The sequence below is a fragment of the Sminthopsis crassicaudata genome, chromosome 1 (genome assembly GCF_048593235.1).
Source record: "Sminthopsis crassicaudata isolate SCR6 chromosome 1, ASM4859323v1, whole genome shotgun sequence".
Taxonomy (NCBI): Eukaryota; Metazoa; Chordata; class Mammalia; order Dasyuromorphia; family Dasyuridae; genus Sminthopsis; species Sminthopsis crassicaudata.
Genome location: NC_133617.1, coordinates 673340884 through 673357164, shown reverse-complemented (window position 1 = coordinate 673357164; position 16281 = coordinate 673340884). Strand labels below are relative to the sequence as shown.

The following is a 16281-nucleotide window of genomic DNA, read 5'->3' as shown; positions in this document are numbered from 1 at the left end:
AAGGGGAGAAATGGTGTTATCTGTTCCTTCCCACTGGATATACTTTAGGAGCTGGCAATATTCCTTATCCTGAAAGTAAGTTTATGTTCCCCTCCTTCCAAATTTACTATCAACAGTAGACAAGCCATGAGGAACTTAAAAGGGCAGCCAATGCTCCAAAGCCTTAAGTTACTTTCCTTTCCAGGAGTGGAATACACTGGAGGTCTCAAAACCAGGACAAATGTTACCAACCTTCTCATTTTGCAGCCAATTTCATGTTTCCACACTAATCTTAGGAAATCAACACCTAGAAATGCATTGGTCCTAACTACAGTCTATACTTTGGTCAAATCCTCTAACTTCCATCCAAGACTGATTCCCTGTCCATATAGTATTTCTCACAGACAACCAAAGGGTCAGGGAGACCTTAAAACTCCCCATCCCCATTTGCTTCCTATCTTCCCCCCCCCAAATCCCTCCCCTAATGTAAATGAAAAAAAAAAATGAAAACCCCCAATAATAAATAATTGCCTTCATGAAATAAATTAACATGGAGATTTCTAATGGAGGAGGGAGCAAAGACATACCACTAGGCCAGGTAGTTGGGGGTTCAGTCTTATAAACTCTCTTGAGTTCCCACTGATCCCACCACTGAGGAACTCCACATATGGCAGTGAATCTTCCCTCCTTACCACCCACTCCCTCACAGGATACACACACAGCTTCCCTTTGGGAAAGCAACAGCTGCCCAAAGACACAGACATGTCAAGGAGAAACACAACCTGGCAATGTGTAATCTTTGTATTTTTCTTCAAATTCTAAAGCAAATGCAGCACTAAGAATCTGCATCTCAGACAGTGGGTCAAACCAGGTCTTCTCAGTCGCCCCATATCTAGATGGAAATAGTGAAAAGGCAACTCTTCCAACCCTGAGCTGAGTCCCTTCTATTTTACCCACTGTTCAAGCTGGAAAGAAGCCACTACTACTATTTATTTCACTTAAAATTTCAAGTTCTCCCCAGCCCTTATTCCCTAGAACCCTCCTTTCCTCCTACCATGCTGTCTGTCTCTCTCTCCCCTCTCTCTCTCTCTCTCTCACACACACACACACACACACACACACACACCCCATCTGGCTGAATTCCTGCTCCATCCCTAAGAAATGACCCTATTTCACATGGGGATCTCAGTCTACTCTCTGTCCCTTTTGCTTTTGTTCTCCACCCACCCACCCTCTTGCCCTCCCCAGACCAAGCTAAATCACCCAGTAAGGCAGCTCTCTTGAGAGGGCTCCCAAAAGCCAGAAACTGGATGGAAGCCTCCAGACATAAGCCAGAAGAACCAATCTTCACATGGACTCTCCATTCAGTCAGGCAGACAGCACAGGTTGGAGAGACAGGGAGAAAGGCAGGATGTTCTATCTCTGGTCCCCAGTCCTCAAACTCCCTCCACTGTAGCAGTATGGATTTTCTCCTTCCTTGCTAAACAGCACAGAACCCCTGATATTTAATGACAGACAGCCCCTGTCTGCCTTCTCCCTTTATGGGCCCTATCTTCAGAGCCCCAGACTTTGCCTTTCAATCCCAATGGGAAGCCCATTGGGGGGGCCAGAGTGAGGTGAAGAGGGATTCCCTAGCTATTTCCCTGTGATTTCTATCACATCATCGTCCTTGTCCTCGTCTTCATTGGAGCTGCACCCCACCTCTGAGACTTCGTGGGAGTCAAAATGAGGCACCTGGGACCGTAGGAGACTGCCCGCTGGGTACCCCGAGTGGGGCGACATATAGCCTGGGTAGACGGACATGCCCCGGGCAAGGCTGCTGGGCAGAATGGTGGAGGGAAAGGGTGCAAACATCCTGGGCTCGGGCAGGAGAGACTGTGTGAAGGGGAGCGAGTAGCTAGGCAGCATCCCCGTCACAGAGGGGTTTAGCATGAAGGAGGGGACACTGGCAGTGGCTGAGGTAGCAGCAGAAGAAGAGCTGACTGGGCCAGCTGGCAGGAGGGGGTCAGTAGTCACTGGGAATACCAGCGGGGAGTCTGCCAGCAGATTGGGCAGCTGGTAATAGGAGGAGCCAGTACCCATGTAGAAAGAGTTCCCCGCCTGGGGGGTGAAGGGATGGGTAAGGTTGTGGTTTAAAGAGACTGGTGGCATGGCAAATCCACTGGAAACTGGGTACCCGTGTTCATACGGCTGCACGGGGGCTGGCAGCTGGCACTTTTTGGGCGGCCGGCGGGCTGGCTCCTCTGTGGCAGATGGTGAGGCCGACTTGCGCTTGTTGCCCCGTAAGTCCAGTACTGGGTGCCCATCACTGGGCTGGCTGGTGGCCGGGAGGGAGAGGGCCAAGCAATGGCTCCCTAAGCGAGGCTCAGGCCCTCGAGCCGTCCCAGGGACTGCGTTACTGTCTGTAGACCGGGTTGGGGGACCGGAGGAGACGGGGTTGGTGCTAGGTGAGATGTGATGAGTCTCTCGAGCAGCTGCAGCCTCTGCATACTGCTGCAATTCACTGATGATCTCAGGGCTGTCGGGGGAAATAGGTCTGGCCAGCTCCTCTGTGTTGGGGGGTTTGGGCGATGAGGCACTATGTCTGCCATTGCTTGTGGACTCTAGAGATGGACCCTGGGATCCTGAGAGCAAAACATATCCAGGAATTAGAGAGGATACAGAGAAACTGAGTGCACTCGAAGTGCTCGGGCACAAGGATCACACCTACCCTGGACTCGAGGGAAAGGGCCAATTTGCAGTGGGGGTGGCTCTAAATCTAAGATCAATAATCTCTTCATTAATCTCTGCTACCTGGTCTCAAAAATCTTCTAAAAGTCTTCCATACATATTGAGTATCCTCATACATACTGAGTGCAAGGCATCACAGGCCCTACTTCTAGGGCAGAAGCCACTATACCTGAACCCTGGGGCTAAGTTAGATTCAATTTTTTCCCCCTGAGGCTGGGGTTAAGTGACTTGCCCAGGGTCACACAGATAAGAAGTGTTAAGTGTCTGAGCCCAGACTTGAACTTGGGTCCTCCTGACTTCAGGGCTGGTGCTCTATCCACTGCGCGCCCCCTACCTGCCCCAGTTAGATTCATTCTGACCAGGCTTATTTCTCTTTGGGAATGAAGAGAAAAGAACGGTCAGAATGTGACTTAGTCCAATAGTTAAGAGTAAGAGGGTCACACAGGCACCTGAGGCAGCTGTCCGGCGATCATCAGCCTTTGGTTTTCCAGTTGTCCTGATGGCAAAAATCCTCCCATCACTGGTCCGGATATATGTCCCTGAAATGGACAAGAAGACTAGATAAAACTGCCATGATGTATCTATGACATAAGATGTTTGTGAAGTAGTTAACAGTGCCAGGACCATAGTAGGACCACATACTTAATAGCATGTTCCTAAACTTTAAATTCTTGTCAGTACAACACACCGGGGACAGGGTGTTGGGGGCAAGGGTGTGCCGAAATAGAAAATGGGCCAAGCCACTAAAACTCTGCAGCATTAAGACAAAGTCCAGGTCTCACCTTGACTGGCTTGGTGAGGGGGTATGGGGAAGTCATTATTGGAGTTCCCCACATTCATCACAACTCCAGACCCTATCCCTAATGCTGTTTTACCGCCATCACCCACTTCTCAATCCTCCCCTCCCTGCCAGCGAGAGAGGTCTGTGCTCCATTTGCTTTTTTAGTTTTCAGGACTCAGGCTGAACTCTCCAGAAAGCTCTACAAAATGGATAATGCACTGCCCTTTGTGCTGTGCCATGAGACTCATTTTGGAGACCCATGTGTTTCCCCCACTAGGTTCAGCAAGAAATGAAAATTTCCTTGCTAGAACTCTGGGAACTCATTGGAGTTGATCAAGGTGACCTGATGGGCCTTGTCTGAAATATTCTCCAAACCCAGACTACAGACTACAATCTTATTCAAACTTTTCATATCCAAAATTGTTTGATTTCCTTTAGCCCATCCTATTTACTCAATTCCCCACATCCTCCCCTAACTTGGGAATGGCATTAGCACCAGAGGCAGCTGGTCTACCCAGACCCTAGGCTCTCACCCTTTGTCCCACGGATGATATGAATGCTCTCCCCAGCGCTGATTCTTGCCTGCACATCTGTGGAGCTGTTTGTTCCAGGAATGACAATATCTGGTAGATAAACCAATACCTGAGGTTATAAAGTTATATATCTAGACTAATTCATATTGATGGTTGGGAAAGCTAATTTTTTTCTTCTTGAGGGAAGATGATCACTGCCATAGAGGAATCTTACACCAAGGCGATCTCAAAACCCATTACTCCCAAGAAGGCTATGTATCTTGACTGACCCCATTTCAGAATTTTTTAGTATTTTCTAAATTCAACCAGTACTTTATACCACACAAATAATTATGTACCAGCTTGTATTTTTCATTTCATAAATGTGCATAGTGAGTCTCAAAAGTGGGGAGTGAGTGAAGGATGAAGTCGGTTTTCTTACATCCTTTGTAAGACTCAACAAAGGACTGAATACATAGTAAGTACTTAATACCCATGGAAGGAAAACATGAGCCAAGCGAAAAGGGCATTCCTGGGATTGTGCCCGAACCACTGACCTGTAGTAGTAACAATCTTCTGCACAAGGACCCCTGCACGCTGTAAGTAGTTGATGGGGAAGTTAACTGCTGGGTTGGATGCGGAGGCGGATACGGCGCTGCCCAATGGGACATGCCGGGGCATCATGGGGATGGGGGTGGACTGCACGGGGCGGACACTGGCCACAGGCTTGTCATCGCCTTTCAGGCTTGGCCTCCTGAGAGAAGATGAAGACCCAGAGGTAGTCAACATGAAAGGCTGGTCTTACTCTTGCTTGGCTGGGTTTCAAGAGTCCCTTCTAAATAGGATGCTCTAACTTACTTGGAGGGACAACCTTTGATAATGAAAACAGATTAAGAACCAGAAGACATGAGTCTATGCCTGGCTCTTGCTTTGGGGCCTTAATTCATTTGGCCTATTTGAAACTTCAGGCTCCTCAGCAAAAAATAATCCTTACTTCACAGAAGTATTATGATCATTAAATGGAATTAATGTGTAAAAGCACTTTGAAAACTACAAATTATTACATAAATACAAAGTGCTTTGCTATTCTCTGAGCTGCTGATCGTTCGGTACCTGGCTAGGGACATACTCCCTCTGACACAGAAATTAGGAAAGGAAGAAAAAAAACAGTACTAATATCTTCCAGTTTACCCATCCACAGGGATTTTTTCAGTCTTCAGTAACATCTAACAAGCAAAAGAAAACTACTTCCTAGCCCCTCTCTCCTTTGTGACAGGGGCATAATTGTCCCAAGTAGGACATTTTTTTCATCTGTCCCCACCCCTCCATCACACCAACTTCTTCATATCTACCTGCTACCCCTCCCTCCCTGCAGCAGGATTAGATCAAGAGACCAGGTTAATGGCAGGTTTTTCATCACATATATTGAACAACTGAGGACACTTTTCAACATAGTACCAATTCAGTTACCAGCCATATCCCAGAGCTCACAATCATTAGGAGGGACTTGCAGTGCCTGGCCAATCCAAAAGGGAAAAGGAAAGAGGGGTAGAACACAGGAAAAGAGGGAGTAGAAAGGGAAAAGAGAAAGAGAAAGAAACTTTCAGAATCAATTTAAGCACTAAGAACTAGATGTTCTAGAAATGATTTTGGGGGGCAAGGGGAGATGTTAGCCTCAAATGCTGAGTGGAAATAGATATTTCTCCACTAACTAATATCCATGTAATATTACTGTAAGAGAATGTGAAAAATTATTTTTATAGGTTCTCTTTTCTGGGTCAAGGTGTTTTGATGGTTGAGTTCTACCTACCTATGTAGCAGGTAGTAATAATTACTAAGTTGAAAATTATAGAATATCAAGAGCTAGAACTCTGGAAATCACCTAATTACAATAAAGATGAAGTTGAAAAAAATATATCTAACTTCTTGAATATTTAACAAATGGAAAATTTGTTTCCACAAACTATATGGGAGTACTATATGCTCACCATGCTCAAACACGAAACACTAGACAGGATAAATTACTGGACTGATTCAGTAGAGCTTATCAAAACTGTTTTTCCATTACCAAACACAGACAGGTGAGCAATTAAGAGAATATAGGTATTAAAAGTTATATACATGTTCCAGACACTGGCCTTATATAGTTACTGCTGGTTGTGCTGTAGCGTAAATATTGGTACCAGTGCTAAAGGAGAACCTCTGCCCATAATCACCAACCTCCTGTCTCAGTGACTGAAGCTCAGCAATAGTGGCCAAAGAGCATCTGCTTGTGTAATTTGTCATTTAATCATTAAGGTGAGGGGATTGGCACAGAGGGTCTCGAGATCCTTTTAGCTCTGGATCTTTGATCCTATGGCCAGCCTGTGTTTTGAGCATCCAGCCTGGAGTCAGGAAGGAGGAGTCCCATTCAAATCTGGTCTCAGCTTAAGTAGCTATGTCATCCTGGGCAAGTCAACCTCTGTCTCAGTTTTCCAATTTTCCAAATGGGGATAATAGCTCTCTTCAAGGATTATGGTGAGGATCAAAGTACTTAGCTTCAAGGTGCTGGGCACATAGTGCTAGCTCAATATCAGCTATTACTACAATCACACAATTTTGACCATCTCTCCTTCACAATGTTTTAAAAAATGAACAGATATGAGAAACTAAAGACATATTTGTGTCCCATGGAAAGCAACCTGGCATTGGAATGGGAAAAGCCTATACTTAAGAGTCACAGGGTGTAGGATGAATTCTCACTTATGGGGAGCAAGTTATGTCCTTTCTTTGGCCCTCAGTTTTGTAGATTGATGTTCATTATGGTCCCTTCCCATCTCTCAACCCTGTGATCACTTCTCCTGTAAAATAAAACTACAAACTGAAATAAGCACTAAAAAAGAAAGCAGAATCCCAAACATTTTTTGAATGGATGCAGCTTTTAGCCTCTCATTTTGGTTACACAATATATTACTATTTACCTATTTCAAGCACAAAGGTGAAAACGCAAACAATTTATGCTTTAGATACTTAAGAATTACTCATTTCTAAATAATGGGCATAAAATATATGAGCCAAAGCACAAAGAAATGATAAATTAATGTTTATGCTTCTAGATACTTAATTATTCGTTTCAAAACACTTAATGGGCATAAAAATATATGAGCCAAAGTAAAGAGAAAAATACATCAATGTACACTTTCTGAAAAACCTTAATATTATAAGATAGTCATCCACTTAGAAAAAATGGAAAACACAAAATATATTAAAATTAACAATTTATTTTTAAGTCCCAAATTATTCTACAAAGATATAATGAACGTGGCTCCAGTTACTTTCTCTTAAAAATTTGACATTTTTCATGTAAGAAACTTTGAAAATAGCAACAAAAATGTACGAAATCAGTAAAATTCCTGAGCCCATGGATAAGGAGAAAGTCACTATCCTGAATATGCATCAATGTAATATACCAAACTGCAAAAATGGGCAGTAGATCTGGTTACTGAATAGGAAGGTGAAAGTTGGGAACCACATTATTGTCTGAAAATGAGAAAAGAAAACATAACTATATTATAAAGAACCTTATCAACAGATGTTTGAACAGTTCTAGGTGTTATGCCCAAGTAAGTCTGTATACTGTGCTCAGATAGAAACTCTTATATCCAATAACCAGCTTCCCAGCATAGCTCTTGAAAGATTTGGACTCATTTAGGCAAATTGCCACTGAGAAGGCAAATTATATCAGTGATGTTACATCAGGGTAATAAGGTAATAATAATAAGCACATATGAAAAGAAAGGAGTTCCAGTTTCAGCTCATGTCAAAAAAAACTTTGAGGAAAGCACATAACTTCATTTCTTGGGACCTAGAGACCAGAAATTCAAGAAGCCCCACCCTTCTTCCCTTTGCAATAACATAAGCACAAACTGCTTGAACAATTCTGCTAAATATACACAGTATTCTAACAATGAAAAGTGTAATCTTAAAAGTTGTTTTGTCTTAAGGTTCAAAGAAAGAATATATTAAATCATGGTGGTAGCTCCTGGAAGCCTCTTAGATTAGGAGACTTACCAGTTTCTCTGGCTGAAGGCAGGGATACTGGTCAGGCTCTGGTCGCTGGCAGGATAATACTGAGCATAGGATGGACGCGTGTAAGGGACAGATGCCCGCTTCTCCTCTTCATAGCTTTTTTTTGCAGCTTTTTTCTCTGCCTTGGTCAACTTGTGCTCCTTGCGATCCAGGAGCAGCGATTCATGCTGGAAAGGCTCCTGCAGAAAGGGAGGTTTACACACTTCTTCCTACACAACTGACCCCCAAAGAGCACACAAGTTCCCCACAGTGTAATGTAGCTTATTGTATTAGGAGTGATGCAAAGGGAAGACTTATGAACTAATGCATGATGAAGAAAGTACCAGGAATCCTTCTCCCCTTTCCTCACCTCTCCCCAAGATTAAAATGTGAATGGAAAGAACAAAACACTGAAACAATGCATAACAATCAAGTTTAGTCACAGAGAAAAGGAGAAAAATCTTTCTGCCTTGGCAGAGGCAAAGGACTAAGATTATGACACATTCACTACACATGCATCAATTCTGTGATGGCCATTTTTTTTTTTTTTGAGGGTTTGTTTTTTTCCCCCTAGGCCTGTGGGACAAGAAACAAGGAAGATATATCTTTAGAAATGAAGATATAAAAACAAAAAATAACAAAATGTTTTTAAGCAGCTGGGTCTGTCTTTCAAAAGTATAAATGAAAAACTACTTCAAAATAGAAATGAAGTTCTGTTTTCTCCTACCCATGGCAATTCTGAGTAAGAAAAAAATGGATACTTTCTGCCACTATGACCCATACTCCTGGGATACAGGGCAGACGGGGAAAGAAGAAAAATGTTATAGAGGGAGTCCCATTTTTGCTTTCTACACAAACTACCACCACCACCACTGGAAAAAGCAGGATTAAATCACAAGTTCCCGAGAAAGGAGGGTCTATGTATCCTCTTTGCCACCCTGATGCCAACACAGTGTCTTATATAAAAGTCAATGTTTGATCATTGTCTGATGAAGCAGACTGCCTTGGGCAATAGAGGCAGAAATTTAGAATGAGCATATCCACTCCTCAAGGAGTGTTCTTTTTTTATATATCCTTTCAGAGGAGTTCATACACACCTTGGTGATGAGGTGAGGGTATTTGAGACAGGCAAGCTGTAAGACAGAGTCCTTGATTTTATTCATGTTCAGTGACAGCTGGGCAGGGTCTGGCTCCTCTTCCACAAAATGCAATAGGTTCTCTACCTCCCTCCGAGTAAAGTTTAGTACTGGATTTAAATCATCCACCACCCGATCTGAAAAGGGAAATGACATAAAGTGTGTCAGGGAAGCAAGCTAATAAATTGATTACAAATGCAAAATCAAAGAGCTGAAGTAAAAAAAAAAAAAAAATTATTTTTTTTTTTAAATGGCATCAATTCAAGAATATTCTACACTAGAAGACTAGAAGAGTAAAAGGAGGTACTATTTAGGACCAAGATTATAGGGAATCCTAAGTCTGAGGAAAGAAGCTGAAGAGAAACTCACATGCCAGTATGGCATCAATTGAATAGTTCACCATCAATAATTCAACAAATTAAAATCAAAGCCCTGCACAAAAGGGCTTTAAGGCCGAGAAGATAGTATTGGTGTAAAAAAGACTGTAGACTTTCAAAGTTCAAAGCCAAAATTCCCATATCCTCCTTTCCCTTCCCCCTACCTTTGACTTCCTTGCATCCTCTAGTTCATGGGTATCATGCTCTTGGTATTCATATGGTACAGCTGGGAGGGGACCCACCTGACATGCCCTGCTTGGAAATCTGCCGGTCATAGATTTTCTTCTCCAGTGTGTAGTCAGACACCAGGCGGTAGATATGACAAGGCTTCTTCTGCCCATAGCGGTACACCCGGCACACTGCCTGAGCATCGTGACAAGGGTTCCAGGAGGCATCAAACACCACAACTCGGTTGGCACCAATTAGATTCACACCCAAGCATCCAGCTCTTAAAAATACAAGTCAACAAGCACCAGACTCATCTACAGAATATTCACTTATAAAGGAAATTTGCACATCAGTTTTCATATTGTTTTTGCCACTAATAGCCCTTAAAACAGCATTAACTACTCTTGTCCTGTGGCACTCACGTGCCATAACATCCTAGTTCTCTGCTGCACCTCAGGAAAAACCACTGTCAGCATGTTACCAGAATCTGGACTGTTCTCTAATCCTCAAGTGTTTTTGGTCCTTCATTTTCAAAGAGAACCAGTGACATCACAGGGGATGTGATATGCATAAATTGGGTGTCAGTGGAGCAGAGTTGGACAAAACTGTCAGTGCCTCGCGGCAGAACAAATGTCGAGGCCATGGCTGCGGAGGCCTACCTATGGTCTAAGAATTCCACAACACCCGCTTCAGCCATCTTCATGGTCACCAGAACAAACTCTTCTCATTCACCCACTCCTCGGAGGGAAGTCTTCCCGTGCCAGGGCAGACATTCCCATAAATCACCAACGGGTCTGAGGCTTGTAGCTTACCCTGGTTTAGCTGGTTTGCTGAGATGGTTTGCCAAGGTGTGGTCACTGCCCATGTAAACTTCTTGGAGCCACAAATGCGAGTCAGGTGACTTGGGAAGCCCCACACCAAGAGTGCCAGTCCTCTTGAACACCCCAGACATTTCCCCCCCTTTGTAATGGCCAAAGACAGTCTTTGAGTGTGGGTATATGGAATAACATACCACTACTTATTCTAGCAGTCTTTTAAAAACACTTTTCTATCCATTATCTCATTTGCTGGTGTAAGGTAGGGGAAGCAGGTATGGCCATTCTCAAGAAGTTTCCTCTGGAATTTAAGAAACTAGATACTTCCATTAGACCTCTCATGAAAAGGGCATCATTACAAACAACTGTTCTCTCCCTCCGCCATAATCTGTACAGCACCTTCTTTCTTGACTCTCCAACAAGATGATATCCTCTTTATGTTCTTTTCTTGAACTGAGGACCAAAATAGCTGAGACAGATATTTAATAGATGCCCTAATGGTGACCCTTTCAAGCAGAAGTGTTTCAGAAGAGAGTTCAAAAAAGGTTCTATCCCCTGCTAAATTCCCTTCAACTGCCACACCCCAAGACCCTACTCACCTTGTAGAAAGAAGGAAGAGCCAGACGGAGCTGTTGTTGGGATCATTAAATTGGTTGATAAGACGCTCCCTTTCAGAAGCCGAGGTGCTACCATCTAGTCCTGGGAAGGAAATGGCAAGGACTTTGATACCGAGCTATCATAAATACACAGAGACTATACTAAAATCTTTCCCATCCAGCAGAATTTCAGGTATTATCTCGTTAATGGACAGATAGATACACTCAATAGGAAGAGACAAGAGAAAATTTTTCTATGTTTTTAAGAATCTTAAGAGTGAAAAGCTAACAAGAAAATAATGTTCAGCATAGAACTCACCTAGCCAAGAAAAAAAATGCAGTGCCCCCAAGACCCAAAGGTACTCAATGGAAGGTTCCTATTCTCAACCCTAATGTCAAGGCACCCATTCCCACTGGCTTCCTGAACATACAGTGGACAGGCAGTCTCCAAGTTAAAAAAAAAAAAAAAAAAGAAAAAAAAAGAGCAGCATGTGGTCAAGTGAAGGACATGTTAAAAGTTGGCACAAAGTACTTGACACAAAGCTGTAGGTTCAAGGCATCCAAGAAAAGGAAGGGAAATCAGTATAAGCCAGAATTACATGGCAGTCAGTCAAGAGTCATACTTTGGTGCTGATTCTAGTAAAATAGACTGGGATCCAGAGGGTGATGGGCTCTAATTAATTGGCTCAAGTGTCACATTAATCTTTTCTCTTAGTAAAATGGATAAAAGAATGTTGACCGGGGCTGGTAAATTACCAGCTCCAGAACTAGGAAGCTCTATGCAATTACATATCATGACATTGGTGCAGGACATTATGGGAGGGAAAATTAATCACAGACCAATAAAATATTAGAACATAGATGTGCAAGAAGATACTTCTAAAAAGTGAAGAGCCCTACTTTAGCATCCAAGGTTCTCCATAATTTAGTTCTAACCTTTCTTTCATGCTTTTTTTTCTCTATTTTTTTCCCAAAAGAAATTTACTGGGTTTGCTGGTACACCCTTATAATCCAAGTTACTGGGGAAACTGAGGTTGGTGATCTCTTGAGCTCAGCAGTTCTGAGCGACGAGGTTCATGCATCAATATGCTAAGCCCCTGGGAGCTGGAGAGTGGTAAGAGACACCAGCCTGCCTAAGGTCAGAAATGGAGGTGAAATGTTGATCAGTAGTGGGATTGGCCTATAAGAAGTATCTGTACATTTAGGCTGAATAAGATGGGGGAAAAGGGGGAGAGAAAAGGAAGAAGGAAAGGAAGAAATAGTAATTTCCTCACTTGTTCATACTATTTTTCCTGCTTCAGATAATCTCTTTTCATAGACTAATAGGCTTAGAGCAGGGAAAGGACCTTAGCAACTATCTGATTAGATTCCATTTTACAGCTAAAAGACTGAGGTTCAGAGAGCTTAAAAGACTTCTCCCTAAGCTAATACAGGTACTGGCAGAAGGGAAACTTGAATTCAGATTTTTGGACTCAAGTCTAAGGCTATTTCCATTGAACTCAAACTCTACTCTTTGCCTACCTACCTACTCCCTCTAATCTTTCATAATCCAATGTATTTCGCCCTCTTCCATGAAGGCTTCTCTGAATGCTGCCCAGTGATCCCTACCCCCTAGAGTAGTCCTTGTCTATATCTCTCATGTAATATTTAAATATAATGCCCTCTATGATTAAATTCTTATGCCCACATTTTTTTATATTAACTAGATTGTAAACCCATTAAGGCCTGGCATTGTTTTATATTCCTTTTGGTTTGTCTCCATAGTATGGTGCTTTGCACCATGTATCTTGCCAATAGCTATTATTAATACCTGGATGCTGAAGTGAGCATAAAAAAAGATAATGAAGAAGGAAAGAAAAAAAAAAGGATGAAAATACCATTCTAACAGACATTCCCCACACTGTTATCTGATCAAACCAATAGGAATGAACTCACGATAATAGCTGAGGTTTCGAATCCAGTTCTGATCTCCTTGACCATCTGAGCCAGGCAGGCAGGGCATTATTCTCTTGGCCAGGAACTCTTCAATGACAGACAAGGTGGAAAGACTCTGACTGAAGAGAATAACAGGTCACCTCAATAAAACCTGCCAAAAGTCATTTTGTCCAGAAGCAAAATATTCCTCAAAGTTTTTGTAGATGTTCTCTGCTCTTAAAAATAAATGAACCATCCTAAAACACTAACACAAAAAGATCTCTGGAGCGAGCCTCTTCTCAGCCAAGAATCCATGAATACAGATCATATTTAAGACTAAAAAATATTCATTTCATATCTGTACAAAATTGTCAACTTCAAATCTATAGTTCAGAAACCAAAAAAAAAGCTTCATCCTTGTTCCTTTGTCTCCTTCTATTCATGCATCATCAAAGAATTCTGCAGTTGGGTACCATGAATGGCAGATGAGTATGCAGACAAATCAGAACTCATTATGGTGCTACAAGCAACCTTGTAAACCCTTCAAGGAGAAATAGAAGTCTTACTGCCCTGAAGAAGGTATTTGTCTTTCTCAACTCTGCAGTCTACAAAAGGGGGCCAGAATGCTTTTCAAAAACAATATTACCCAATTTTACACTTATCTGGCATGGATATAACTCTGCTCAAGACAGATTAAACCAAAAAGCTGATAGTTTACAGTCACATTTAAATAGTTATTGATGTCAGGGCAGCTAGGTGGTGAAGTGGATAGAGCACCAGCCTTGAATTCAGGAGGACCCGAGTTCAAATCTGGTCTCAGACACTTAACACTTCCTAGCTGTGTGACCCTGGGGAAATCACTTAACCCCAGCCACAGGGGGAAAAAAAAAAAGCAAGAAAAAATAGCTATTGATGTCTGGTTCTATCATTAAATTATACAATAAAATATTTTATTAAATTATGATGTAATACAATGGGAAAAAACTTTAGATTTTAACTATCATTTTTTCCTTAAAGCCCTTTCTGGGTAGTATTAAGAGCTTCCAAAGATGAAGAATTGGAAGCTGTTTAAAAAAAAAAAAAAAAAAGCAAGTCAGTCAACTCCTATGAGGGCCACTGTGGTCCTCATATCTTCAAGGATAAGTCTTGTTATAGTTGAATAAATGAGACCCCTCTTTTAAAAACTTCCTTGAGAAATAAAGCCATCGCTAGAGAAATATCCAAATGTCTAAAACTATGGAAAGTTCTACAGCTTCTTCTGAAGAATTATAATGATAAAGGTTAGCTCTAAGGAAGAGATATAAGAAGACACTTCCTGCTGCACTTTTGCATTGACATATAGGCCTACCAGGTATCAGCTATTGCATATAATGTCATATTTTTTTTTCAATGTGTTCATTGGTTGTTTTTTCCCCCCTCTTTTAAAAAATTCTTTGTTATTATAACATATAATTATAATTATAAGGGATGAGTCTCTGTATAGGGAAAAGGGAAAGGACACTGGAGGAAATTAACATGATAAAACAACAAAAGATTGAATAAAATGAAAAAAAAATTATGCAGTGGGTGAGAGGAAGTGACATCTGTCTCATTCTAATTGCTTTATTTCCTTTGGAAATATGTGAAATCTCACCAGGTTTTTTGGGGAGTAGCTAATATTCTTACCTGAATACAAGGATCTTGTCCCCAAGTTTCACACTTTCTTCAATTAAATGGAAGAGCAGCACCATTTTGGGTGAGTTCTCCAAGACACCTGTCTGATAATCACATAGGATGTCCTTGGCCTAAAGCAGAAGAATCAACAGATCAGAACAGTTCCAAAGCCAGTTTATTTATTTTTTTCTTATATATATATATATTTTTCTTTTTCTTGAGGCTGGGGTTAAGTGACTTGCCCAGGATCACACAGCTAGGAAGTGTTAAGTGTCTGAGACCAGATTTGAACTCAGGTCCTCCTGAATTCAAGGCTGGTGCTCTATCCACTGCGCCACCTAGCTGCCCCCTATTTTTTTCTTTATTAAAGCTTTTTATTTTTCAGAACATATGCCTGGACAATTCTTGGACATTAGCCCTTTCAAAACCTTGTGTTCCAATTTCCTTCCATTGCCCCCACACTCTCTATTAGAAGGCAAGTAGTTCAAAACATGTTAAACATTGTAGAAATATATGTTAAATCCAATATATGCATACATATTTATACAATTATAGTGCTGCAAAAGAAAAATCAAATCAAACCAGTAAAGAGAGAGAGAGAGAGAGAGAGAGAGAGAGAGAGAGAGAGAGAGAGAGAGAGAGAGAGAGAGAGAGAAGCAAAATAAAATGCAAGCAAACAACAAAAAAAAGTGAAAATGCTATGTTGTGAACACACTCAGTTCCCATAGTCCTCTTTCTGGGTATAGGTGGCTCTTTTGATCACAAGATCATTGTAACTGGCCTCAATCATCTCACTGTTGAAAAGAGCCACGTCCATCAGAATTGGTCATCGTATAGTCTTGTTGCCATGCATAATGATCTCCTGATTCTGCTCATTTCACTCAGCCTCAGTTCATGTAAGTCTGCCTCCAGGCCTCTCTGAAATTATCTTGCTGATCATTTCTTACAGAACAATAATATTCCATAACATTCACATACCTTAACTTATTTAGCCATTATCCAAATAATGGGCATCCACTCAGTTTCCAGTCTCTAGCCACTACAAAAAGGGCTGCTCCAAACATTTTTGCACATGTAGGTCCCTTTCCCTCCTTTGGATCTCTTTGGGATATAAGCCCAGTAGAAACAGTGCTGGGTGTCAAAGGGTATGTACAGTTTGATAACTTTTTGATAGTGGTATCTCAGAGTTGTCTTAATTTGCATTTCTCTGATCAATAATGATTTAGAGTACCTTTTCATATGACTAGAAATTTCAATTTCTATTTTTCTAAGTTTCAATTTCTTCATCTGAAAAATGTCTGTTCATATCCTTTGACCATTTATCAATTGGAGAATATCTTGAATTCTTATAAATTTGAATCAGTTCTCTATATATTTTAGAAATGGGGCCTTTATCAGAACCTTTGAATATAAAAATGTTTTCTCAGTTTATTGCTTCCCTTCTAATCTTGTCTGCATTAGTTTTGTTTGTACAAAAGCTTTTTAACTTGATATAATCAAAATTATCTATTTTGTGATCAATAATGATCTCTAGTTCTTCTTTGGTCAAATTCCTTCCTCCTCGCAAACTATC

The 16281-nt window shown here is 41.5% G+C and overlaps 1 protein-coding gene across 5 annotated transcripts in view; it reads right to left on the bottom strand.

Moving 5' to 3' along the window:
- Positions 1 to 1502: 1502 nt before the first annotated feature.
- RAD54L2 (RAD54 like 2) overlaps positions 1503 to 16281 on the bottom strand; it is a 193061-nt gene continuing 178282 nt past the window's right edge. For 4 of the 5 annotated variants that reach the window (XM_074283364.1, XM_074283363.1, XM_074283365.1 and 1 more), the window contains 10 exons: positions 14721 to 14839; positions 13077 to 13195; positions 11145 to 11244; positions 9805 to 10010; positions 9147 to 9322; positions 8053 to 8249; positions 4560 to 4756; positions 4024 to 4113; positions 3159 to 3248; positions 1503 to 2603 (listed from right to left, as the gene is read on the bottom strand). In XM_074283364.1, the coding sequence (XP_074139465.1) occupies positions 1615 to 2603; positions 3159 to 3248; positions 4024 to 4113; positions 4560 to 4756; positions 8053 to 8249; positions 9147 to 9322; positions 9805 to 10010; positions 11145 to 11244; positions 13077 to 13195; positions 14721 to 14839 (2283 nt within the window). In that variant the 3' untranslated portion in view covers positions 1503 to 1614. The remainder of the gene's footprint in view (positions 2604 to 3158; positions 3249 to 4023; positions 4114 to 4559; positions 4757 to 8052; positions 8250 to 9146; positions 9323 to 9804; positions 10011 to 11144; positions 11245 to 13076; positions 13196 to 14720; positions 14840 to 16281) is intronic. The other variant, XM_074283366.1, reaches the window with a different exon arrangement.